At 39.0% G+C, this 25,012-nt stretch overlaps 2 protein-coding genes across 2 annotated transcripts in view; both read right to left on the minus strand.

Annotated features, from left to right (window-relative positions):
* The window catches only part of arhgap21a (Rho GTPase activating protein 21a), a 101,459-nt gene extending 99,660 nt beyond the window's left edge, over positions 1-1,799 (minus strand). Inside the window, exons 1-2 of the mRNA XM_085286761.1 lie at positions 1,411-1,799; positions 467-722 (exon numbers count right to left, since the gene is read on the minus strand). Of these exons, the coding sequence (XP_085142887.1) occupies positions 467-544 (78 nt within the window). The 5' untranslated portion in view covers positions 545-722; positions 1,411-1,799. The remainder of the gene's footprint in view (positions 1-466; positions 723-1,410) is intronic.
* A 6,575-nt stretch (positions 1,800-8,374) lies between these two features.
* On the minus strand, positions 8,375-23,343 carry prtfdc1a (phosphoribosyl transferase domain containing 1a). Its single transcript, XM_085286774.1, has 10 exons — positions 23,222-23,343; positions 22,991-23,079; positions 22,450-22,556; positions 21,538-21,721; positions 18,237-18,302; positions 15,971-15,988; positions 12,982-13,064; positions 12,576-12,622; positions 11,103-11,179; positions 8,375-8,582 (listed from the first exon to the last, which is right to left on the minus strand). The coding sequence occupies exons 2-10, from the start codon at positions 23,039-23,041 to the stop codon at positions 8,535-8,537; spliced, it is 681 nt and encodes a 226-aa protein (XP_085142900.1). The 5' UTR covers positions 23,042-23,079; positions 23,222-23,343; the 3' UTR covers positions 8,375-8,534.
* Between the last annotated feature and the right edge of the window lie 1,669 nt (positions 23,344-25,012).

The raw sequence follows: 25,012 nt of genomic DNA on the forward strand, positions 1-25,012 counted from the left end.
AAAGGATGAGCTCCACAATGTGCCATTTATCAGAGTTTGGCATGCAGACACACAAAGGACCCAGTAAGATTAGTGCCGCAAGTATAAAACTCTCTTTGTGCACTTAAACAGTTGCAAGAGTGAAGAAAAAAAGATGAACCCTGTCAACCCGAACACTGAAAGATGTGCTGTGCGCTACGCTCACACTCCCTTGTTTGCCCTCTTCTGAAATTTTGCCCCAGGTTTTGTGCAAGTGATGATACCTCTATATGACAGCGCTGATGATGTTAGGTACTTTGGAGGTTTTAGGTGATGAGTTCTGACAAGTGAGTCCACATGCAAGCACCTTGCACAACAGCACAGAACTCACATTGTGTCAAAAACAGATGGTCCATATGGAAGGGGAAAAAAAATGCCCTTAATGAACTTTGATGCACTCAATAAACAGTTATATGATCAACTGCCACCATCCTGCAGCTAGTCCTACCTTGCCACATGGAGTTATGGCTCTGTGTTTACGCTCCTCATTGTCCTGGGGTGAATCACTCCAACGTGCTGCCATCATTTCATTCCAAGCCGCAGAGGGGGAAGAAGTCCTTTAGAGCCCACATTTAGGACGAGAGGAGGGGGGATTAAACCAAAGAAAGAAAGATAGAAAGAAAGAAAAAAGAAAAGAAAAAATGGGTAGGGGAAGATCCTAATCCACACCGTCTTCCTTCTTCATGTCCATCAATGGCTCAAACCTACGCACAAATAATTATAAAAAAAAAAGTTAAACTAAGTCAAGCTTTTGCAGACTTTTGCAAGCCTTTAGAAAATTACTACAGCCACTGAACGCCACATCCTTGCATCATTATTGATAGAAAACAACACGTCTCTAATAGACTTTATACCGCCTTAAATTCTTACAGAATTAGAAATATGACAGCGATATCGTAGCACACAGATACCAAAGTGGGAAATCAGTCAGCACCTGTCTAAAATCTAGCTCTAGTTCAATTGAGGGAGAGCTAAAAGTGAGCGGTGGCAGGTGCATAGGGGGAGTGGGTTTGTTTTCTTTAAACGAATGCTTTTAATTAAAGACACACCTGAAATAATAATCTGCACAAATATATGCGCGTTAAATGAAAGCGTTATTCGTGACTCCATGGGGAGGAAAGTGCACATCAAGCCCCACGTATGCCACTGCGATGTAAAGGCAATACATCAGCCACCGTGTATAATACTATACGCTGCTCACTCTCTCTCACACATGACACAAAGGCTGCAGAAAAAGCAACATTTTTGTTATTTTTCGGCTACTTTAAACAACAAAATCGTCCCCTGTGGCTATGAATACGGTTCCCTGTTGCCAAATACTAACCAGGCGGACGACAGGTTGTTGCCATAAATGCGAACATTGAAAAAAAGAGAAAAAGAAGAAACCCATACCTATTACAAATTCAGAAAATAACGCCCAAAAATATCCAAAAAAAACACACAGTCCATATTTCTGTTGAGAGTAGACAAGCCTCCGTCGAGCCAAAGATGGGTTAAAAAGGCTGTCAAGAGATTACAAAGCGGGATATTCAGTCTCCTTACAGAGCTGCACTGACTGAGCGCTCAGGCTCACTACCTGTTAGGAAAAACACACTGGAAAAAATACGGAAAACGCCCTTCAGTGTACATTTCTCCGTCAGGGAGACCCGACGAAAATTAAACCTCATTCATTTCCACTCATTTGCGTGTTTCACTTCGATGTTAAATTTCTCCAAATAGAGACAAAAAAGTAACGTGTACTCCTATGTGGTCCCGGTTGGCGGCGCGACAATCTGTACATAGATTGACGAATCTCCGGACCAGCACAAAGCTCCGCCCCTCGGCCTTGCCTTCCCGCTGGTGGAAACCCAATCAGGTGATCAGTTTAAATTTGGAATTTTAAAGCGGGCCAATGGAAAGCATTGTTACATAACAATTTCAGTAAAAGGTAGAAGCTGGTTCATTCTGGTTACTGGATGAAAACTATTATTTGCTACATTGTTACTATAGTATTTTATGTTACACTAAGTTTGTATTCCGGTGTGTACGGTATTTCTTACCCCAGTCTATGAACAAAATATATTTTTTACCCATATATTTTTTTTCTAATTAATTTTCCAGTTAATTTTTATTAAAGCATAACATGTTGTACACACTGAAAAATAATTTCAAAGTACTATACATACTCCTTATAAATATTCTGATGTAGTTTTTCTGATAACACTTTTTCATTTAAACTCAAAATAAATTTGAGAACAGAAGCTTTACTCTTTGTTTGAACAGGCTTGTTACTATGTTACCACTTTTATATTCAAATACAGCTTCATGTTTTTACATGACTGAGATTGTCTTTTTAAATTCAGTAATGGAAAATTTAAATAAATGAATGAATCAATAAATAAAAGAGGGGCTTCTCAAGTGGTTTCCTAATCTTAAGTACTTTAGCACTTTATTTTTGCTTTAGTGCTTTATACGTATTGTCAATCTGCTTATCTGAAAATTACCGAAGTACTGAACTCCTTACCCTCCCACCCCTTTTTAAATCATCTTCCAATACTGATGACTAATGATCGGCATTCGTGACAATGACAGGGACAACTATACACTCACAGAATAAACAGCTAGTCATTTGCTAATCAGCACTTTATTCCTATACTGTGTCAATAAGCCATTTAAGCCTTTTAAAGATAGCAAATGAAATCACAAGAACATCATTGTAAATACTGAGGGGGGGAAAAGGCTTGAGGGCTACACATATGCCGAGCTTCTAACATATTTGCCTTTCCATTATCAACTGTAACAGCAGTGTCCTTAACTTTATTACGGTGACATGTAGGGCATGGCAGCCACATGGGGCTCCGCAGAGCATGAAAAAACAGGGATGCCCAGCTGATCCGGACAAAGACAAAGACTGACAGTGTTCTGTTTGCAGGCTACTCCAGCAGCACAATAGAAGATAGGACAATAGGACTCTTTTCACCCATACTGTGGTGAGGTTTCCCCGGTTTCAGAGAGCATCTCTATTGTCTAAAGAGCCGGTGCACCCTCATTCAGACAATGGGGAACTTTAAAATGATTCAAGTGAGACTCTTGCATTATGTGATGGTAAACATGAGGTTCATATTCATTTAATTTGTTTACTGAACCCGTGCCACATTATTCAATGCAGTTGACATCAAGTGTTATTCTGCATCAGAGACAAAACTCAGTTGGAGGTGGAGTATTTTCCCACACAAACAACCCACAATCTGCTTCTCTATGAATCACACGTGTGCATAAAAATTCTCCAGAAAACTATAAAATAAAAAATAAAACGTTTTACTGGTTTCTGTTTACGTGGGGCTTTCCCTCCACTTCAGTTACTTCAACACTGCAGACTCTGACGTGCACAACACATTGAGTGCACGCAGTTCTGTTTTTATGAATGGTGAGGACAGAGGATTTTAGATCAATGAACAAAGCTCATTGAGAGCTTGTAGAAAGTCTGCAGGCTGCTGTATTCGAGTGGGTGAAACCTCTTTCATATCTCACTGAAGCAGATAAATCTCCCCTGCATTTTTCCAGGGTTTCAAACTTTGTTTAAAATACTTTCACTGCTGATTCCATCGTGCCAAACGCTGCAGAGTCAGACTGACTCAGACATTCAGCAGAGAGGAGATTACCAGCTCTCTCGTGGCAGCAAAATGCTTGGCTGGATTAGTACATCACATGAAGCCCAAGTTCAAAGCCCAGCAGCGTTAGGATTAGGACAGGTGGAAACGCCTTTCCAGCACAGCATGCTGAGTGTATGTAAAATAGGTTCTCAACAACCCATGAGGCATAAACAATCTTTGGGCAAGGTTTACATTCATCAGACATGGCATATATAACTTCATTAAGGATTTTTTTAAGCTGTAGCAGAGTTTGAGAGTTTAAGAGGATGAGGATCACTCCCTACTCCAGGTTGTGTAAGTGGATCTGGCACACAGTTTGATGACTGGACGAAAGTCAGCGGCAGTCAATCTATCAAGCACACTGGACAGCCAGTCACTGAGTGGAATACAGAAGCGGAGAGGATGTTCTTTCTATTTGTGTACTGAGACACGTCAGTAAAAGTGAAGCAGTATTTTATTAAGATCCAAATTCTGTTAATTAATATTATGCATATATATAATAAATGGGTAGAGTAAAAAGTCCAGTACATAATAATTTATTTTAAAGCTGAATCTGCAAGCATAAAGAAATAACAAGGTTTTTGTGTTAATTAGTGAAATTTAAAGTTTCAAACATATTTTTCTAATCAAGCTCTCAGAAACAAAAGGTTGTGCAATGATTGTATTTCACAAAATTTCTGTTCTTTTTTGTTTTTTTGTTAAGCCAAAGCTGATGTGTGATAAAATGAAGACAGTGTGGCAGAGCCAAAAACTGCAATTCATCTAATGGCCACTTGACGTTGGTTTCAAAAGTGAGTCGGGCTCCATTGACTCCTGTGTTAAAATACCCAACTTTACAGCAGAAATAAACACCTTTAAAGCCTGTAATTTTAGCCGTAATTACAATTTTCTGCTCATCCGTGTTCTGCCACTTATCCAGGTCCACAGGGTAGCTATCTAAAGTGGATCTATTGCTCATTAGGGAGGTTGTGTGTTTGCAATCTGCTGGCAGTCCAGGTACAGCCCATCTACCCGAGGAGAGCTTTGTTGTTGATGGAGGCAGTGTACAGCGAATGTGGAAAAAACACTCTTGAGGGTCAAGAAGGTCTGGTGTCGCTCGCTTCCCTATTCTGGCCTACTTGGCAATGTGCACTTGGGTTTTTGGAGGACTACATGTGAGCATATGTTGGGTAGTGGGTGGAAATGGTGGGTGGAAACCCCTCTCCTTGCTGTCTGATTTCATAAACAACAAATTGGTTGTGGGGTACAGGACCACAAATTACGCTTTAGCAGAGATACCCTACCCAGCTAAGTCTGCCAAAACACAAGACACACCATCCACAATAAGAAACATGTTAGGTGTGTGATCACAACTGTACAGGGTTTTTTTTATGACTTAGCTGCTTAAATGTACATAATGCTTACTGCTGTGCATTATTGGCTACATATTATTATTATTATTATATAAAATGCTTTTTTGTGTGTTTAAATGTGCTAAAAATGGTACAGAGAAGCTTGTACTCTGGTTTTCGTGAGTTAAATTCTGGTATCTTATTTATTTGTCATCAAAATTAGCATATGTTTGTGTTCTTCCATTCCCTATGCAGAGCTAGTCTAACAGACTGCTGGCTGTGTATTTAACAGACATGAAATGTCAACCTCTCCTCTAATGGTAGAAGAGCCAGATAATTGCCATCAGGAAAAAAATATGCCTCATCTGCTGTGCTGGTGAGATGTAAATCTATCCAGCTGGCTGTTTCTAACTACAGGCTTTATATGTCAGATGCAGGGATGTGTGGCCATTCAAATGCACAATTCCCATTTTGTTCCTTTTGTACTGATCGCAGTTTACCTGTAGCCTACTTTCTGCGGTCATCCCCAACCTCTGTTCCCTCGACGAAGCGCTACAAAGCTGCAGCATGTGAACCCTACAAGGCTTTTTGTCCCTTCCTCCTTTCACCAAACTCTGCATGGAGGTGAAGGACAATGGCCTGCGAGTTCCCAGGGCAGCGCAGGAGGGCATTAGCGCTGGGATAAGTTAACAACTACCTCCAAGTGCTGATGTCTTATGATAAGGATACACAGCAGTACAATGGGGGTATTTGTAGCTCAGACTGCACAGAGCTCAAAACCAGACAGCTGTGTGATTTATTTGTAAGTTTTTCCTATTTCTTATCTCACACCTCTGCAAGATTCACAAACAAGAGCTGAAATCTGACTAAATCCAGGGTTCCCCTAAATATAATAGCTAAGGTGCTGTGAAACCTGAGAGTGTTTTCTAATGCAGGAGCTGAGTGCTCCAAACCTCCCAGAACTCCTTTGTTTGCACTCATTCATATTATCCAAATAGCAACTCATTTAACAGGTCATTTAATGCGGAGAGGCCTTGTAGCTGGAGACGCATCATTACCTTTGGCTTGGAAACATGTTTTTAAAATGTGAGAAAAACACACATTTGATTTTTGAATTACTACAGAGAGACGATGAGAAAAAAATGAATTTCCTTTTAATATATTCTTTCAAGCCAAGAATCACTTCACATCTTGGTGGCCTCTACATGAAACAGCGAACGCAGTCACAAGTTATCGGCATTAAGTGATGAAGACACCGACTAAGAGTAAACATAAACACACTAATTATTTCATCTTCTTTTAGCTGAGATGCGATTTCAAGAAATCTTTTTAGATCTTTCGAAGGATACCTCCGTGTATACATGCATTCCTGTTATGTGATGTGACGGCTGTTTGCAGTTTCAGGTGATTGAGAATCAAGAGCGCTTAGCCACATGATAACACTCCCCGAGTGCTTGCTATGCAGTGAAGCGTGCTCTGGTCTGTCTGTCGATACGCACAATTGACTCCTTTAGACTTAAACCTCACTATGAGTGTGTGTGTGTGTTTGTTTGTAGAGAAGGTTCCTCTAGACTGCAGATATTTTAATGTGGCAAGTGTAGAGCAAGCCTTTTTTCCGGAAATCAGGAGCTCAGACAGTAAACATACATACATAATATAAATATGCAGTGATTCTTTGCGGCTCAATCACACTAAAGTAAAAGGCCTCATGAGTAGGAAAAATTGATGGTTACCCGATTTTATTTTTGATGTCAGACGTCAGACATCGATTACAAGTACTCGCGTTGCCCAGATGTTGAGCTTGTTGGTCGTTCAACTTCTGGGCAACCAGTTTCAATCAGAAGGTGATTACAGAGTTCGCCTGGTGAGAGACAAAGTGTCTCCATTTATTATGGTATGACTCAGACTGACTGCAATCATTCTCAGACAGAGTGGCAAAAGTTTGCAAATAATTGTTGTCTCGTTTTTAAATGCAGGTGGATTCCCAACACAACAATTTGAGTCTCTTTTCAGTAAGGGACTCGACTCATCTGGTTGCCAAATGTTTATAATTTGGTTAAATTCCTTTATGAAAGCAAGGCTGCTTTGCACTTCAACTATGACTGGCTGAGGACTATTTTTTATGACTTGTTATTCTTTAGTTTTGAACTTTTGCTTTCAATTCAGGTTTGTCTCAGTTTGTTTCCTGAGTGTGTATGCTCCTTTTAGTTTAGTTTTTTTTTTTTTGACCAAGCTACTAAACACTAAAGCTAAGGGCATTTCCTGTATATATATATATATATATATATATATATATATATATATATATATTTTTATTAAAATTTACTTTATTTAAAATGAGAGTGTGGCTTCCCATGATGCACTGTGTGTTTCTCTTTGACCACACACCACTCCTCATTTATTATTGTAGTTATTCATTAGTTATAATTCATTTTAGGTCCTGTTTGCCTTCTCTCATGCCCAACCGGTCAAGGGAGATGGCAAAGCCTCTCTGAGCCTGCTTCTGTTGGAGGTTTCTTCCTGTTAAAAGGTATTTTTTTCTTCCCACTGTTGCCAAGCGTTTGCTCATAGGGGGTCATCAATAATTGTTGGGGTTTTCTCTCTATCATTGTAAGACCTTTACCTTACAATATCAAGCACCTTGAGGTGACTTTGGTTGTGATAAGGCGCTATATAAATCAAAATGAATTGAATGGTTTTAGTATTTTAGCACAAATATTCCACATGTTATGGTACTGTAATCTTTATGTGGTTAGGTAAAATTTCTCATTGGTGTTGGCCACATACAGTTTCCCGCTAATGTGTTTTGGCTTGAGAGTAATGTAAATGTCAGATATGACTTGAATACAAATACACATATTTATTTATAGATTAAGAAAACAAAAATTCATTTTTCTTTTAGCTAAAGAATTTTTGTTTTAAAAGTCACTCAAGTAACGTAACACTGAAATTACAATTTTGTAGTTTCCAGCTTTCACGGCACTTTTGTCAAGGCCACGTGGACTCCCACGGGCCAAGAAATTATTTTTCCTAATTAGTCAGGCTTGTGCATCTTTGCCTTACGCTCAAAGGTATTGCAACTTTTAGCAAGTGAAAGTAAAAACATCTACTGTCAAACGCTACACATACATCATCCTATATAGAGAAGGTCAAACTTACACAGGAAAAAAAAAACCCACTGACAGAAACAAGCAGATACAGTGTGGTGTGGAGATGCAGTACCCACTGTATGCTGTGGGCGTCATCCGGGTATGAGGATGCCAACGTCCATAAGCTCTCTCCATCTGTCACCAGCGTCCTGTCCTGGTGGGCGGCTTGTCTTTCTTTTATTTAACACTTTCTTTGTTGCAGTGTGAATCTCATCAACATGCAAATAAAGAATGAGGCAATAACTGAATTAAATGCCTTTTAATTCACACATAAAAACATTTCACAGTGTCCATCCAGCACTGAATTGTAATGAAGACCAACCCCCCCTCCCAAATTGTTACAGCAACGGGAGAGAAATATGTGCTGCTGTAAAACTGAGTATAACTAATGGCTTCATGTCTTCTCATATCTTGTACTTCATCTTTCCTGTTCTGCTGAGGACACAGATATGCTGAAATGACAAGGGGTGATAAAAAAACAAAACAATTAGCTTTGCGATCATTTTTACAAACTTTAAATTCCATTTGCAGCATGAAACCATAAAAACCAGCAAATTTGAAAAGAGAAGAAAGTGATCTCCAAAGATATGACTCATTCATTAATCTAGCTTCGGGTGTCCTGGGGATTCAACTCATATTTCTTCTGTGGGATGAGGACAGATAAGAGGGTAAGCTTTAACTCTGTCTGATTATCAGAGCCTAACCTCTACATTCCACAGGTCACACGCCTTCAAACTTTCATAACGAATACCACCCCCCTCAAACATGGACAAGAGCCATACACACAACCATACAGTACAAACAGTGCATGCTGCACATACTGTACGTGACTATGGGAGTCAAGCTTAGTGTTTCACATGAGTAAGAGGTAAATTCGAGGTCACGTTTCACAGATAAAAACAGCAGGGTCCATATAGATTTGAACTTATCGCTTTCAGAAAGACTTGAATTAAACTGAATTCATATCAAAAAGAAAGTGAGAATATTTACAGAGGAACAACAGCCTAAAGAAAAAAACTAATCTAAATAATCCATATGTTTTACTATATTTCCACTAAAAGTAAACAGAAATAAACCGATAGAAAAAGATTGCGCAAATGCTTGTGTAGTAATTTAAAGAAAGCAAGGAAAATACAGAGTAATTATAAATTGTGGGTCATGTGCTGAGCTTCAGCAGAAAGAATAATGATATAAAAGCACAGGAAGAGGTAATCCTTCTCAAATTAAAACATGGAACAAAAATAAAATGCATGTACATTATTATTTGAGTTCTGACCAGTGCTTATTTATTTAGCTTATTTCACTACCTTAACGCATTGTTACCTACACAGGGTTTAATATTTTTTACCTTCTGTGTTAAGCACATTGCGCTTACAGTAAGTAACCATGTGTCCTGCTCTTAGTGGTGTAATGCCATTTGGAGGTTGGAGTTTCTAGGAATTTGAACCAAGTGGATGGGGGCTTGGAAATAAGTAGTTTATCATAGGTATAGACTAATTCAACATTAAGGGTTATCTTCTGCTGTTTTTAAGACTGGGTTGTAGTTTGGTGACTATTAAAAATGTGCATTTAACAATGTGCAAAAGATAGATGATATTTGTAAAGTGTGAATAGTGTGTGGATTTGGATATTGAAGAGGAAGGCTTTGCAGGTATAGCGCTCAGTTTATTTTATGCTTGAATTAGCAGGTTGAAGCAGGATAAATGATAATGGAAAACAAAGGAGGGCAGAGAAGCTATCCTTGCCTAGAACCCCTGCGTAAAGTGAAGCACTGTGATATTAGTTCATTGGTAATAACTGCTGCCATTGGTGCTGTGCAGTCCACTCTATTCTCCAGAGGAACTTTTACATAGCTTAAAATAAAACAGCAGTCTTCTTAATCCTAACATTTAGAAGCAGTGGATAAATCTGTGTTTTTTGTTCAACTTAAAGCACTTTAGAACAATTTTTCAGATTAATATTTGTGCTACAGTTTGAATCTTGACTCAACAACAACGTACGCTCACTGTACACTGTATTTGGTACCTCTTGCTAGTACTGGGTTGGACCTCTTTTGTCTTTAGAAGTGCCTTGATTCTTCATGACACAGATTCAACAAGTTCCTGGAAACATTCCTCAGAGATTTGGGGCCGTACTGGCATGATAGCATTACACAGTTGCTGCAGAACTAGACAGCTGCACTTCTATGTGGACGCCATTGCGTTCCACCAAATCCAAAACTTGGATTGAGATCTGGTGACTGTGGAGGCTACTTGAGTACAGTGAGGTCACTGTCATGTTCAAGAAACAAGTTTGATGTGATTTAAACTCTATATTATGGTGATTTTATCCTGCTGAAAGGAGTCATCACAAGGTGGGTACACTGTGTCAGAAAAGAGCTGTGGGCCAAAGTGTGCCAAGAAAAAATGTTCATGTTCGAAGTCACCTAAGAACACTTTCCTCCCCATTTGGTTTGAATGGGTTGTCTTGACCATGGCTTCATGGCTAAACGCACTAAGTTGCTGCCATGTGATTGGCGAATTAGATATTTGTTTTAACAAGCAGTTGAATTAATGTACCTCACAAGTTGGCTAATGAGCGCTGTTTGAGATCATTTTGGGGGGTTAGTGCATCAAGTCTGTTGGTTACATCTTCATACAACCCAGTAAACTCACCATTTATGGTTTATCAGGAACTGGAAAAAATAGACACAATACTTCATTCATTTTTATCTTACATGTAAAAAAATCTATCATCCATATCATTCAGTGACTCCTGTCCTGGGTGACACAGACCTCCTTGTGAACACAGACAGAAACCACCTGCTCTGAGCTACTTTGCCTACATGTAAAATCTCCTCGTGGCGGGGAGCATACCTGTTGGGTGAGTTTAGGTTTCAGGCAAAAGAAATGTCGTCTTTGATTTACTATGTTTACTCTCCCCTCCTGTCTCTTTCATCCCTTTCTCTCAGCTCTTTGGAGTGTCAGACTTACATTCAGGTCACGGAAGTATTCATTGTAGTCAAGGGCATAGCCAACAACAAACCGGTTGGGAATTTCAAATCCAACATCTGACAATGCAAACACAGACACGAATGTTAAGTATCCTGATTTGTTTAACATTAAACAAAAATTCCATGTTAGTCTTTTGACTAAACCAGGAGTGAGTGGCTGTGATATCGCACATAACAGCTAGAAATACACATTTTGATGCCTTTATTTGAACTAATTATGAGGTGTAACAAATAAATTTCAGCTCAAATTAAAGATGACTGATAGGTGTTGATGAAGCAGTCTCACCTGAATCATCACATCTGATTAAGCGAACAAGAGAAACAAGTGACACATGTTAGGAGGAAAATCTAACACCCAGAGCTTAAACTCAAAGAAAGAAAATTTAAATGAAAAGAGAAAACTAGGTATGTGACTTTTTTAATGTAGCAGACTTTTAAATTTGTGCTAATACTTCTGAGTACCCTGCTGTAAGCTGCTGTAAACTTTTATTTTTAAATACCAGTATCTAGAGCTGAAAAGTTAAGCTAAAGATGATGTGAGAAAATCTGCAACACCTCCACTAGCCACAGGAGGCCAGTTCACAGTTCAAAGCTTGGTTCAAAAAATTGTTTTTTCATTTGATTTGGACATAAAAGGACTGTCTTTGATGCTTTCTGTGTTTCCAGTGCTTCTATTTTAGTGTGTTAGTGTGTGTGTGAGAATGTTAGACACAGCGCTTAGGTATAGGAAAAAGTGCTTATATGAATATGCATGTGAATGAGGCATGTAGTAAAGATCTGTGCATAAGCGAATTACTGCAAATCCTAATGAACAACATTAGCAACATTGTAAAGAAGAGTGGGTTCAAATTCCTCCACAACAAAGTGAAAGACTGATAAAATCCCACATAAAATGATGACTTGCTAAAGATTGTTTTACAAGCTAAAAAATCATGGAGTGTACTTAGTTTTAACCGACTGTTCCTGCATTTTGGCTTAGTTTTTCTATTACACATAAAGATGTGGCGTAGATCATGTATGATTGTTCATATGAGGTTGTATTTAGGTCATTTCAGAACCTGCTAAAGACTAGATCATTTTGATTATGTCCTGATATGCAAGGCTTTAGAGTTCAACAAGAGTATACTTTCTTTTTCCCATGACTGCAGCCAGTAGTTAATATTTGTAACCTAAAGCTATATCTTGTTTGTTTAATTTGTTCAAAAACTGACTTCCTGAACTCCAGGAGGTCACTTACTTGTGTCATGTGGCAAGGCACCTTGAACACACACTTCTTTTGTATTTTGGGATTAATTATGCGAGGACTATCAGGTCAGGACACTTCCCTAATAACGAACAATTTGCTAAATTATCTCAACTTTGAAAAAAGTGAAAGAATAAGAATAAATGAAAAAGACTGGCAAGTAGGGTACGGTGTGGGTGCTACGAAGGTTAAAACAAAGAGCATAGTTACAGTCTGTCAGACTTTCAGCCATGTTAGGGAGCCTCTTCACAAGCAGCCTGAAATACAAAATAATAACGTTAATTACCCTCAAATGTTAAATGATGTATGCAATATCAAAAAGTTGACTTTTTCAGTTTAATTTCAAGACATTTATTGGTCCAAAAACCATGGTGATAAGACAAAGACTTGAATATTTTTAAAAATGTACATTTTTGGAGTGTTTTCACAATCCAGAGGAAATAAACTTTCAACATGAACCATGTGTGAGAGATGTTTATCATGTTTCTGTGATCTCGGGAATGCATAGGAACAGCCCACAGACACGAGATAGCAGTGACTGTGGACAAGTGATATCTTCTTGTGCTTGTCACACGCTTGACATTTCCTTTACAGGGGAAAACACAGACTGGCTCACCCTGCGACCTTGACCATCTTGGGTTCAAAGGTCTCCACATGCTCCAGAAGGGCCTTCATGGTCTTTCCTGTGTCAACTATGGCCTGAGGGGAGGGAAGAGCAAAGGAAGAGAGGAAGAGATTTGGAGGAAAGAACGTGGGATATATGAGAGTAAAAAAAAGATCAAGATACAGTACTATGCAAAAGTCTTGAGCCACAACTGATTTCTTTATATTTTGCTTGCCAGGAGGAGGCAGATTTTTTTGTACTTTTAAAGTTTTTCAGGCTTTATGAAGGTCTTTTAAACTTTGCCTTTGGACATTGGCTGGTTTTCATGTGTTCAGTCCTTGCACACGTCCATCAGAGGAATTCTGAGACAATTTATGAGCAGCCTGTCACAAAAACACTTTTCACTATGAAAAATGCCAAAGATAATGCAATTGAGGTGTTTCCCAAAGAACTCTTAGGAGGACACCAACCTGATAAGTGGACAAAAGAAGAAGAAGCAGGTCTCATAAAGCTACATATAGCAGATGGACAGAATCTGAAAGTCATGTCATTAAGAATTAGGAAGAAAATCCAGCAAAGACTTGACACAAGACCTTAGAGATCCATGTGACCCTTCTGTTGATCCATGCGTTTGTTAAAACCTCGTCAGAAATGGTCACGGTCGAATGGGGAACACTAGCAATATTATAGAAGCAGTGTGGGGTCTTTGAATAGCTTCCTGAAGCCTGGAGAAATATTCCTGAAGACTACTTAAAGAAATGAAAAGAAAGCTTGCTCAAGAAAGTTCAGACTGTGTTGAAGAATGAAAAAAGCAAAAAACAAATATTGACTTTCAAGCTTGTTAGAACTGTACAAAGACTGTTTTTGTGTTATATACTGTATTTTTATTTATGCTTAGACAAATCTCAATAAATTTCTGCACCTATTTCCCATTTTCCCAGAAATATAAAAAGGAATGAGGGGTAGCTCAAGACTTTTGCACAGATATTGATCAACTGAAATAGGTAAATGCATTGATGAGCGATTAATGAATACATGAGTGGCATCTGAGAGAGGATTTCCAGTTACAGTGGGGAAAAAAAGTATTTAGTCAGCCACCGATTGTGCAAGTTCCCCCACCTAAAATGATGACAGAGGTCAGTAATTTGCACCAGAGGTACACTTCAACTGTGAGAGACAGAATGTGAAAAAAAATCCATGAATTCACATGGTAGGATTTGTAAAGAATTTATTCGTAAATCAGGGTGGAAAATAAGTATTTGGTCACCTCAAACAAGGAAAATCTCTGGCTCTCACAGACCTGTAACGTCTTCTGTAAGAAGCTTTTCTGTCCCCCACTCGTTACCTGTATGAATGGCACCTGTTTGAACTCATCATCTGTATAAAAGACACCTGTCCACAGCCTCAAACAGTCACACTCCAAACTCCGCCATGGCCAAGACCAAAGAGCTTTCGAAGGACACCAGGAAAAGTATTGTAGACCTGCACCAGACTGGGAAGAGTGAATCTACAATAGGCAAGCAGCTTGGTGTGAAAAAATCAACTGTGGGAGCAATCATCAGAAAATGGAAGACATACAAGACCACTGATAATCTCCCTCGATCTGGGGCTCCACGCAAGATCTCATCCCGTGGGGTCAAAATGATCATGAGAACGGTGAGCAAAGATCCCAGAACCACACTGGGGGACCTGGTGAATGACCTGCAGAGAGCTGGGACCAAAGTAACAAAGGTCACCATCAGTAACACACTACAACGGCAGGGAATCAAATCCCGCAGTGCCAGACGTGTTCCGCTGCTGAAGCCAGTGCATGTCCAGGCCCGTCTGAAGTTTGCCAGAGAGCACATGGATGATACAGCAGAGGATTGGGAGAATGTCATGTGGTCAGATGAAACCAAAGTAGAACTTTTTGGTATAAACTCAACTCGTCGTGTTTGGAGGAAGAAGAATACTGAGTTGCATCCCAAGAACACCATACCTACTGTGAAGCATGGGGGTGGAAACATCATGCTATGGGGCTGTTTTTCTGCCAAGGGGACAGGACGACTGATCCGTGTTAAGGACAGAATGAATGGGGCCATGTATCGTGAGATTTTGAGCCAAAACCTCCTTCCATCAGTGAGAACTTTGAAGATGAAACGAGGCTGGGTCTTCCAACATGACAATGATCCAAAACACACCGCCCGGGCAACAAAGGAGTGGCTCCGTAAGAAGCATTTGAAAGTCTCCAGACCTCAACCCCATAGAAAATCTGTGGCGGGAGTTGAAAGTCCGTGTTGCTCGGCGACAGCCCCAAAACATCACTGCTCTCGAGAAGATCTGCATGGAGGAATGGGCCAAAATACCAGCTACTGTGTGTGCAAACCTGGTAAAGACCTATAGTAAACGTTTGACCTCTGTTATTGCCAACAAAGGTTATGTTACAAAGTATTGAGTTGTATTTTTGTTATTGACCAAATACTTATTTTCCACCCTAATTTACGAATAAATTCTTTACAAATCCTACCATGTGGATTCATGGATTTTTTTTTCCACATTCTGTCTCTCACAGTTGAAGTGTACCTCTGGTGCAAATTACTGACCTCTGTCATCATTTTAGGTGGGGGAACTTGCACAATCGGTGGCTGACTAAATACTTTTTTGCCCCACTGTACTTAAAACTTTTCTGTTACATTCATTTAAGAGCTAAGACATCGTATAACTGAGAAAGATTACATTGAGCTTGAGCAGCTGTTCGTTGTTTTGCATCTGAAGCTATCAGAGCATGCTTTTTTTTCATGTTCTTATGTGTGTCTGAATCTAGTCCAGAAACCTTCACAACTGGAACATGATCCCAAAGAGGAACAGAATGAGTTTTTTCCCCCTACATTGACATAAACAACAACAACAACAACAACAACAACGACTTTTCAAAAGTAAATGATGTCTCAAAGGGGGCAGAAATGGTTCTAATTGAAGGGATTTATCCGACAAAAATAGAAAAACATACACACACACTCACCTCAACAATGAGCACACTCTTGGTAACATGTGAAAAACAAGGAAAGAAAAAGATTAGAGAACGGTCACCTTTGAATTTTAATACTGTTCAAGCAAAGCAAAAATAAAGGCGGTGTTGTGTCTTTGAATTTCTTAGAGATGGTATCTATAGCAGCGATGTTGGCAGTATTTTTAGCGCCTGAACAAAAACACAGACGACTCATTCTCTTCTCCTCAGTAATGAACATCTGTGTCTACAGTGAGCAAAAGTCACTTCGGAGCTGCACACTTTCACTGCTGCACACTTTCAAATGAATTCTTGTTTCCTTGGCTGGGTGTATGGGACTCTTTGTGAGAGCGGTGGAGAGTATCTATGGTTTTGGGGAGAGTGATCGCAGAGAATGCGGGCGCCTGGCCAGTGTTCCCAGTCTACACCTGAACACTCTTGCATAATGCTTAATAGGAACAAGTAAAGAACACAAGAACTACAGCACAACATACCTGTCTTACTGCCTGCTGCAAACTATGGAGCCAGTTGGGCAACAAATATGCACTGGCAATTATTTCACTGTGTATGGCATCATTGGCTGGGATTTTATGATTCTCCTAGGATCTGTAAATGAGATGTTTTGACTTGTTTTTGTAATTACATTTTTGGGAACCTTGGGAATCACTTGTAATGTTTACCAAGTTAAAGCTGGTAAACATTACAACGTTTTTCTTTTTTTCTGGGGGGGACAAAACATGTCAGAAACCTGCTAATTGAGATTTTTGCTTTTATTTCAGTGAGGCATGCATTCAGTACATGGCCAGTTGGAACAAACAAGGCTTTCAGGTCATCCAACTTTTAACGTTTTGTGATTCAAGTGATCTAAGAGGGAACTAGTTGTCTGCACCTCCTCAAGTCTCTGTTTTCAGGCTTTTGAAAATCCATCCCAGTTGTGTCAAACATACGGCCCGTGGACCAGGACTGGCCGTGCAAAGACTCCAATTTTGCCCACTGGATGGCTTTAGAAAATGTGAAAGAGGGCATACACTTTTGAACTTTTAAGGTATTTTTATATTTTTTTGTTTTGAAAAACTGAGATATGCTGTTGAAATTGTGCCATTTCTTATATTAAGATATCTCAGGGATTAAATGTGTGACAGAAAGAGGTATTTCACTTGTCCGATCCACTTAAGATCAAACTGAGCTGTATGTGACTCACGATAAAAAAATTAGTTTGACATCCCCGATTTAACCTGAAGGAGGAGAGCTATATTTTCCTGATTTAGACCCACTGCAATTTTACCTTTCTTAGTTTATTCTTTAAATATTGTAACACCTTTTAATTACCATTAGAAGGAATAAGTGTTAATTTATCACTGAAATAGTGACCCGGCGATGGCGCCAGAGGAAAATTCAGAAACTTAATTGGCTGTGGGTCATCCTGTGCACCAAACTTTGTGCAGATGCCCCCTGTGATGCGAATCAAAGTAGTAGTAGTATCATTAATATGGTCATCTCAGGCACAGCTCTGTGTTCATGTCACCTCACAGATCAACATAACATTTACATCACTGAGCTGACATTATGCTGGCATCATCACAAAGAAACTCATACTCGAATTGGAACTGAGCCTCAGAAATATTTCGCCGAGGAAATGATGATGACTGATGATTAGTTTTGTTGATAATGTATGAGACTTGTGGGAGGCTTGTGTGTAACATTTCCGTCCAGAGGAAGAATTATGACAAGAGCACCAACATTTTTTTTCCCCAAATGATTCATGCTTTCTGTGTAAGGTGCCTGTCAGATTTTCTGTTTTTATTCCCTCTGACCTTCTTAACCGAAGTGAAAATATATTGTAGCTAAAGCACATTTTGACAGCTAACTTTAAAGAATTCAACATCAGTGGGTTTTTTTTACTCCAGGGTAATTCCTCACAATGCCACAGACTGTCCTTACAGGCTCCTCAGTCCTCCCTGCCAGGGATTAGCAGGGACAAACAGTCAATAAATCTGCCTTCTTCATTTGCCTGAAATCTCTGATTCATGGCCAGCCTGGAGACTGTAGGACGATATGGTGAGCAAGCCTCAAAAGTCAGAGCATAACGGTGTGGTCTTGTCTAAGACTAAGTCTAACAAATGTAACTGTGTGACTTTGATCACTTGGGAAAAAATTCTACCTAAAGACAGATTAACTGACAGCTCCCTCTTGAGGCTAGGGTAGTTTCTTTTAAAACAGCATGTAAAAATATCCTTATCCCATGTCATTATCCTGACTTTGCTTAATTACAAACACACACCTTTCCACGCAGAAAAGACAGATCTCGGCATCCTATGATGTGCAGGTCCTCTGTTGATTGGTCATTCTGGTGAGAAGATGAAAAGAGGGCAGTTAATTTTTATTTTGCAACCCAGCAATTGTAATTTTTGCCCTTTTTGTTACTCCATGGTTCCTGTTAATTACAATAAATTGCCTTTAACTGTGATTTACAGTCAGGGATATTTGCAGCAACCTCAATTAACTGCATTGGTTTTCAAAATTTGTTTTTGCTCAAGCCACACCAAAATTTCAAGGCACACCCATTCTCATAATTGGAGAAAATGGCCTCTAAGTCATCTGGAATATCAGCAGTTCTTCATTTGCTGCTATTGTCAGATGAAGGAACTTGCAGGAATACAGATCCTTACATCTGCAATAAACTCCACTTGTATATAACTTGCATCAATCTTGTTATCAGATACTTTTTTGGTGTCTGAATGTGTGAATGAGTGTATCTTAATAACTCCTTTCAGCAAATGATACACTTGGGCAGAAGGCTGTCAACCCCAGTCCAGGTGAAGCGTAGCTTTTGCAGTAGTGTCTTTTGACAGTTTCTTTTGCGGGGTTTTCTCCACACATGATAGTGATTATTTGACTTCAATAACCAGGGCCTCTAATCAGGGAATTTCATGTGTTCTAATATAGCACATCTAAATTACATTTGTTACTTTTTGTACAGTGACAACACAAATGCTTAGTTGACACAAAATCTAAGGCACACTATTTGGGAACCACTGTGTTAAAAAAGCAAACAGATCCTGACAGGCTTGAAAAAGGGTCAGAAAATATAATAATTTAGTAAAAGTAATGGATAAGCAGTAGAGAATATCCATTGAAAAGAAATACACATTAATGATAAAATTATATGGTATATTAAAGTGATTAAATGATTGTAAAATCTCACTAAATATTTTGCTAACAGTTATAATTATTAGCTAACAGCTAACACTAGATAAAAAATTATCTAAACATTCACACAGATATTTGAAATGCAGTAATTTCTTAAAACTATGAATAAAAAGCTTTTTTTCTAAATAGACTAGCAGCTATATGTTAACTAATGGTATGAATCAACAGCTAACTGCTAGCTAATGGTATGAATCAACAGCTAACTGCTAGCTAATGCTACAAACAAAATTGTTAGGATAGAAAATAATGAATGCTTGATCAGTAAGCTTAATGAAATGTATCACTATTATATGACGCACCTGCAAAAACAGGGGCGTAAGAACACTAAAAAAATACCGTTCTTGCTAATATAATAGGAACGCTATGGGTGGTTTCAAAAATTTTAATTGTAATCCAAGATCGGTTGAACTCGAACTGGCTGAACTTGGATTTAAACATGAAGGTGTTTTTACTTCATCAGACAGGCCACCATGGGAACATCAGAAAAGAAGATATAGTGATACAGGGATATATATATATATATATATATATATATATATATATATATGTATATGTATATAGTTACCACTGTGTGGTACATAACTGCACATAGGGAGACATATTTCACAAAGTCTTTGAGATAAAATGTCCTGAACATAAACAAAGATATGAACTCTGAGGAAGCATGGTATTTAAAGCTTTTAAGAATGAAAGCTTTGAAGTTAGACTTGGGCTGCTATAGATGCATCACTCGGATAAGAGCAGCAGTGACGTGGACAAAATCCTGGCCTGGGGCAGGTCACATGTCTCCATCATGATCTGCGAGATTGACTAATGACATTATCACTCAAACACACAGTCCTACAGTGCAGTAACAGCAACCGCTACCCCAAGCCATGTTGTTGACATCAAAATACAATGATCAGGAATCAGATGAACTTTAATATAAGATTATACTTTTGTATGGTCTCTTAACTTGTCATCATATCTTTTCAGATTTAAGGTTGATTTCTGCCAGTTTTGTACTTTTGTCTTAATTTTCTGTAGCCTTCACAGAGTTAAATAAAGCTCTAGTAAGTTGAACTTATTTTGGTATTATTTAAATAACTCATTCAACCTTGCCCTAAGAAAAATAAAAACCTTATTTTCTTAATATCGTGGAACATCACAGCATCACTAGGCTGTCCTCGCTGCTTTAACCTCCACGAAAGCCAGTGAATCCTCCCCCGTGCTCAAAAGGGACTAAAAAAATGTGACCACATGTAGAGAAAAACAAATCACATCCTTTCAGATGTGCTGCTTGCCAAAACACACCACAATAAAACAAGTGACTTTGCCGACAGTTGATATAATTGTTACCACTGCTGCGTCGTTCCACAGTTTATGCATTCCAGGTGTTGGACTCCATCATGACATGAGCAGTTTTTCTTGGCAGCAACAGCTGCACCAATTAGCAGACTGCTATTTTCATGACCTGAGCTATGCAGTCACTCCACAATGAGTCGTCCTTGAGTTGCCCTGTGTGAATGTTTCACATTAAACATGAACAACAGTGACATCTGGTGGCTCTGGCTAAAGTCTGCGTTGAAAGCAGGGCTTCCGCAAAAATTGTGGTCATTATCATTTAAGATTTTGTTTTACTTTTATTTATTTAAGGTTAAAATAACAAAAAAGCACAGTAAAAATGCATGTTCCACTTCCTGATAGGAGATTGGAATCCTCACATTGCTTGCTTCGTCTGTTTACACAACATATTCAGTCAATTGACTGATATAAAACTGCAAAGGAAGTCCTCCCAGGTGGAAAGCTAGAACCAAGAATATTTCACTAATATTTGAGCTGGAGTGTATAAGAAGGAAAAAAATGGGACGATGTGATTAAAGCATGTAATATGTTGTAATGTTTTGACATTTGCCATGTGTTCATTAGTTTGTAAATCCTCAGTTTACCTACTGCCATGTTGTTTTTCAGCCAGAAGTGATCACATCTGGATGAAATGATGGAGTTCCAAGTTATCAGCCCACAGTGGCAAGCTTGGTTAACAAGGTGCATCCATAAACTTTATGGGTTCATTGCACAGACAGAGATGTCTTGTAATTTGTGATAGCAGCATATGGCTAAACTACTACACCTTTACTCATTTACAGACTTTTTGCCATGTGATTTGGCAGATAGTTACTCCAATAGGCACCTACACCTCAATTAAAATTAAGAGGTCCAGTTCTGAGACTTGATGGAGAGCTCAAAGCTACGTGAAACATTCCTAACTTAAAGCATTAATTAAATGTAAAAATCTAACAGCGTACCTGTCACACCATAGGGTGGAGATGCTGGGCAAAATGCCCTTTGAGGCAATTTATGAAAGTTTTTTCATAGATTGCTGCACTACCCACCAGGTAGCTCTTCAGACGGATGAACTCTACTCGGGTCTCCAGGTACTTGTTGGAGTTCCGGCCGAGAATCTTGATGAACTCCACCAGATCTGCACAGAATTTGTAGCCTCCCTTCAGAACACACAGGACCATTATGTTGTCATCCCGAAAGTCATCCATGATGTAGTGGGCCAGGCGTTCGGTCCTGCAAGAGCAAATCAAATCATACTACAAATGAGAACACTCAGAGATCGCAGCCCCCTCCTAAGGGCAACAGCCCTTTGATGTTTCATGCCTTTTAGTTTGATGTTTTATGCTGTCAGCATTGTTAATATAGAAATCTAGGATAGCATATAATGTTTTCGTGTCATTGTAAAGCAACATAATGTTGTATTGGGAAAATAATAAGCTCAAACAAAGATTGTCCTCCTTTGACCTGTGATGTTGAACGCTACATTCTGAAATAGTGTATTTTATTTTCTTTACTCGTATGCCTCATTAGGGGCGATTGTGGCTCAAGAGTTGGGAGTTCGCCAAGGTTCGAGCCCCGGGTTGAACAGTCTCGGTCGTTGTGTCCTTGAGCAAGACACTACACCCGTTGCCTACTGGTGGTGGTCAGAGGGCTGGGTGGCGCCAGGGTCCGGCAGCCTCGCCTCTGTCAGTGCGCCCCAGGGTGGCTGTGGCTACAATGTAGCTTGCCATCACCAGTGAGTGAATGGGTAGATGACTGGTTGTGTAAAGTGCTTTGGGGTCCTTGGGGACTAGAAAAGTGCTATACAAATACAGGCCATTTACCATACGATTGGAGCAGAAGTGGCTGAAATCTTTTGTTGTCAATAAGCTGTAAAAATGTGACATTTTAACATATATTCACGCAGCGTGTGATTTTACGAAATTTTATGACATCATTGTGATGTTGTAGGCCTTTCTTACCTATTCATGATTACCCCATGTGGAATGTAAATACTCTCGATGTCATCATGGTAGTGCTCAGGATAGGTGAACAGGTCCAGACTGTAGCCTGGCCAATCATCTTTTATCTAGGACAGGCAAATTATTGTCAGGACCGATTATTGGCAGTATAAACATATGCTGGGAAGATACAACAATACATACATACATACATATGCTACAATCATTATAGTGTGATGATGTTTGTTTTAATCAATTATTTATATTTATTTAATTTACGTTACTATAAAATTGCTTTGCTTTTTCATTTTAGTTTCATTTAGTTGACTTGTGTGTCTTGATAAACAAAAAAATTTGGAAGTTATATATTTTTTTAAATCTCTGAATTAAAAAAAAACAACTAAAATTGAAAGCAGACAGTCGTCTTTACTGCTTTGTTTATTACAAAACCACAAAAGATATTAAGTAGCAAAAACGGGAATAATAGCCTCTAATAGCCGTAAAAGTAACTACCAAACAATACTTTAGCACTATAGATGTTTAAACGTGGTGTTAAACATACCACAATTCTTTTTTTTATCTCTGCATTGTCCATCTGTAGCAGTGCTGACATTGTGGCACAACTTATAGGTGAATCCACGTGAAAGTGACCTTAAGTGAAAACACAAAAACAGCTTACTTCCTTCTGAACAAGACAAAAGTGGTAACACGTAGAGAAACATTTCTTCAAATACGACCTTCACTAACATCCAGAGCAACATCTCTAATCTGTTGTTAACAAATCATCACTTACTGTTACTGTTGCCTTCTTTTCAGCGCCCACTCACAAAGCAGAGAGGGAAAATAGGAAGGCGAGGCATCCAGACGAGTCCCAGCCAGCCTCATGGGCTGTGCGATCACGCTTGAGTCATTTGTGCAAAAGGAAAGCGTTGTTTTGGTTGTGGAGATTTACATGGATAATCAGCTTCATGTGATGCTGTGCTGGCTCGTGGCCGCATCGCAGGCCACTGCAGACGGGGGAAGGGGGAAAGAAATCTAACAACAAATGATTGGTTCAGTATGTAAGCAGTAAATTTTATTCAGTTTTCTGAGGGATTATACTTTTTAAGGAACACAATAAGAAATTATTTGTCATTTAATAAATGCTTAAATTTTAGCTCTGGATTTATGTATTCACAGAAGGAGAAAAGAAGAGCTAGACTTGAAAATCCACTTGAATGAAGGGCTGCTCAGTGACAGTAAAAATTGTAATTGCAATTACTTTGGTCGATATTGAGATCACAACAATGTAATGTGATTACTTTGGGGAAATAGTGGGTAATTCATCAGAAAAAACAAAATGAGAAATGTGACCTGAAGTAAACACAGCCACAGCCTTGTGGGGGAGTGAATTTGGGATTTCATGGAGGACACTTGTAAATGAGAACTAAGGGGCTGAGATCACGTTGTTCTGATACTTATTGAAAGCCAAAATCCATTCGTTTTCTTAACTCCTTATCCAATTTAGTGTTGTGAAAAGGCTGGACCTGCTGTTATAAAGTTAAATTTGGGGTGCACCTTGAACAGCTTGCCAATCCATCAAAAGGCTAACAGCAAGAGACAGATCACCATTCAAATGAAGGCCAAATTTCATTTAACAAGCATGTCATTGGACTGTGGGAGGAAGCTGGAGAACCAAAGAAAACCCACACAGAAAGGCACCAAGTGACTGATAGATTTAAACTCGAGACCTCCTTGCTATGAAAAAACTGTTCTAGCCACTCCACTGCTGTGCTGCCCAACTGAAATAAAAACTTCAGTTAACAGCACAGTCCTGCACAAGTGTCAAACAAATCAGAAAGTCTGAGGAAAATTTTAGTACATGACTTGCCAAGTTTTTTGACGTCACATCGGGCTCAAAAACATGACAGACAAAAGCAAACATTTAGATTTATTGTAAAATGTTTTTCCATTTATTTTGCAAATTCATGTGCCACTTTGACTTACATTTAACTTGTATTAAAGTGTCACGTTGCAACTGTCGACTGTCCTAATTTAACTGGAACTGTGAGTAATGGAAATAACGTGAAAGAAAAGTTGTGAATAGAGTCTGATGGTTTTGGATATTAGCTATTTATACTGGGCGACAAGTGAAAATTTATAAAGTAATGACAACATCAGAGAAACACCGTTCAACCATGATATGAGTGTTGACATTGCATTGTTTTCCCCAAAGAGTTCCCTCTTGGCAGCTACACAACAAATGCCAGAAAAAGATGTTTATCTTACATGTGACTGACAGAAAAAAATGTATTGGCTGATATATCAGAATTTTAAATGCCCAAAATAGTGAATTTAGTATTGCTCTTAAAAATCCTGCATCATTTGGGCTTTAGTCATGAAACAACCTTCAAACTCAAAAGGCCAAACGTTGGAAGGGACATGAGCGCAGGAGGGAACAGTCATAGTTTCAGTATCTTAAGGGTTGATCTTCTGCCAGAACTCATCCTCAAAACTCAGTTTAAACTGAGATCATGCTGGAAAACAACAACAACCTTGTAATCTACTTTCCCCTGATAGCTTTAAAAGAGCAAGAGGGTTAAAG

The sequence above is a fragment of the Mchenga conophoros genome, linkage group LG9, assembly GCF_057382185.1.
Source record: "Mchenga conophoros isolate Kocher_MC1m ecotype Shallow Benthic linkage group LG9, M_conophoros_male_GT1.1, whole genome shotgun sequence".
Classification (NCBI taxonomy): domain Eukaryota; kingdom Metazoa; phylum Chordata; class Actinopteri; order Cichliformes; family Cichlidae; genus Mchenga; species Mchenga conophoros.

Bases quoted from the DNA above. Each gene is read 5' to 3' on its own strand.
- prtfdc1a (XM_085286774.1), bottom strand. From the start codon at position 23,041: ATGTCAGCACTGCTACAGATGGACAATGCAGAGATAAAAAAAAGAATT. The intron at 18,303-21,537 runs GTGGGTAGTGCA...TCTTCTCACCAG, and splicing joins TCCGTCTGAAGAGCTACCTG to AATGACCAATCAACAGAGGA. The intron at 11,180-12,575 runs GTAACTATGCTC...TTGCATTGTCAG, and splicing joins GGCTGAAAGTCTGACAGACT to ATGTTGGATTTGAAATTCCC.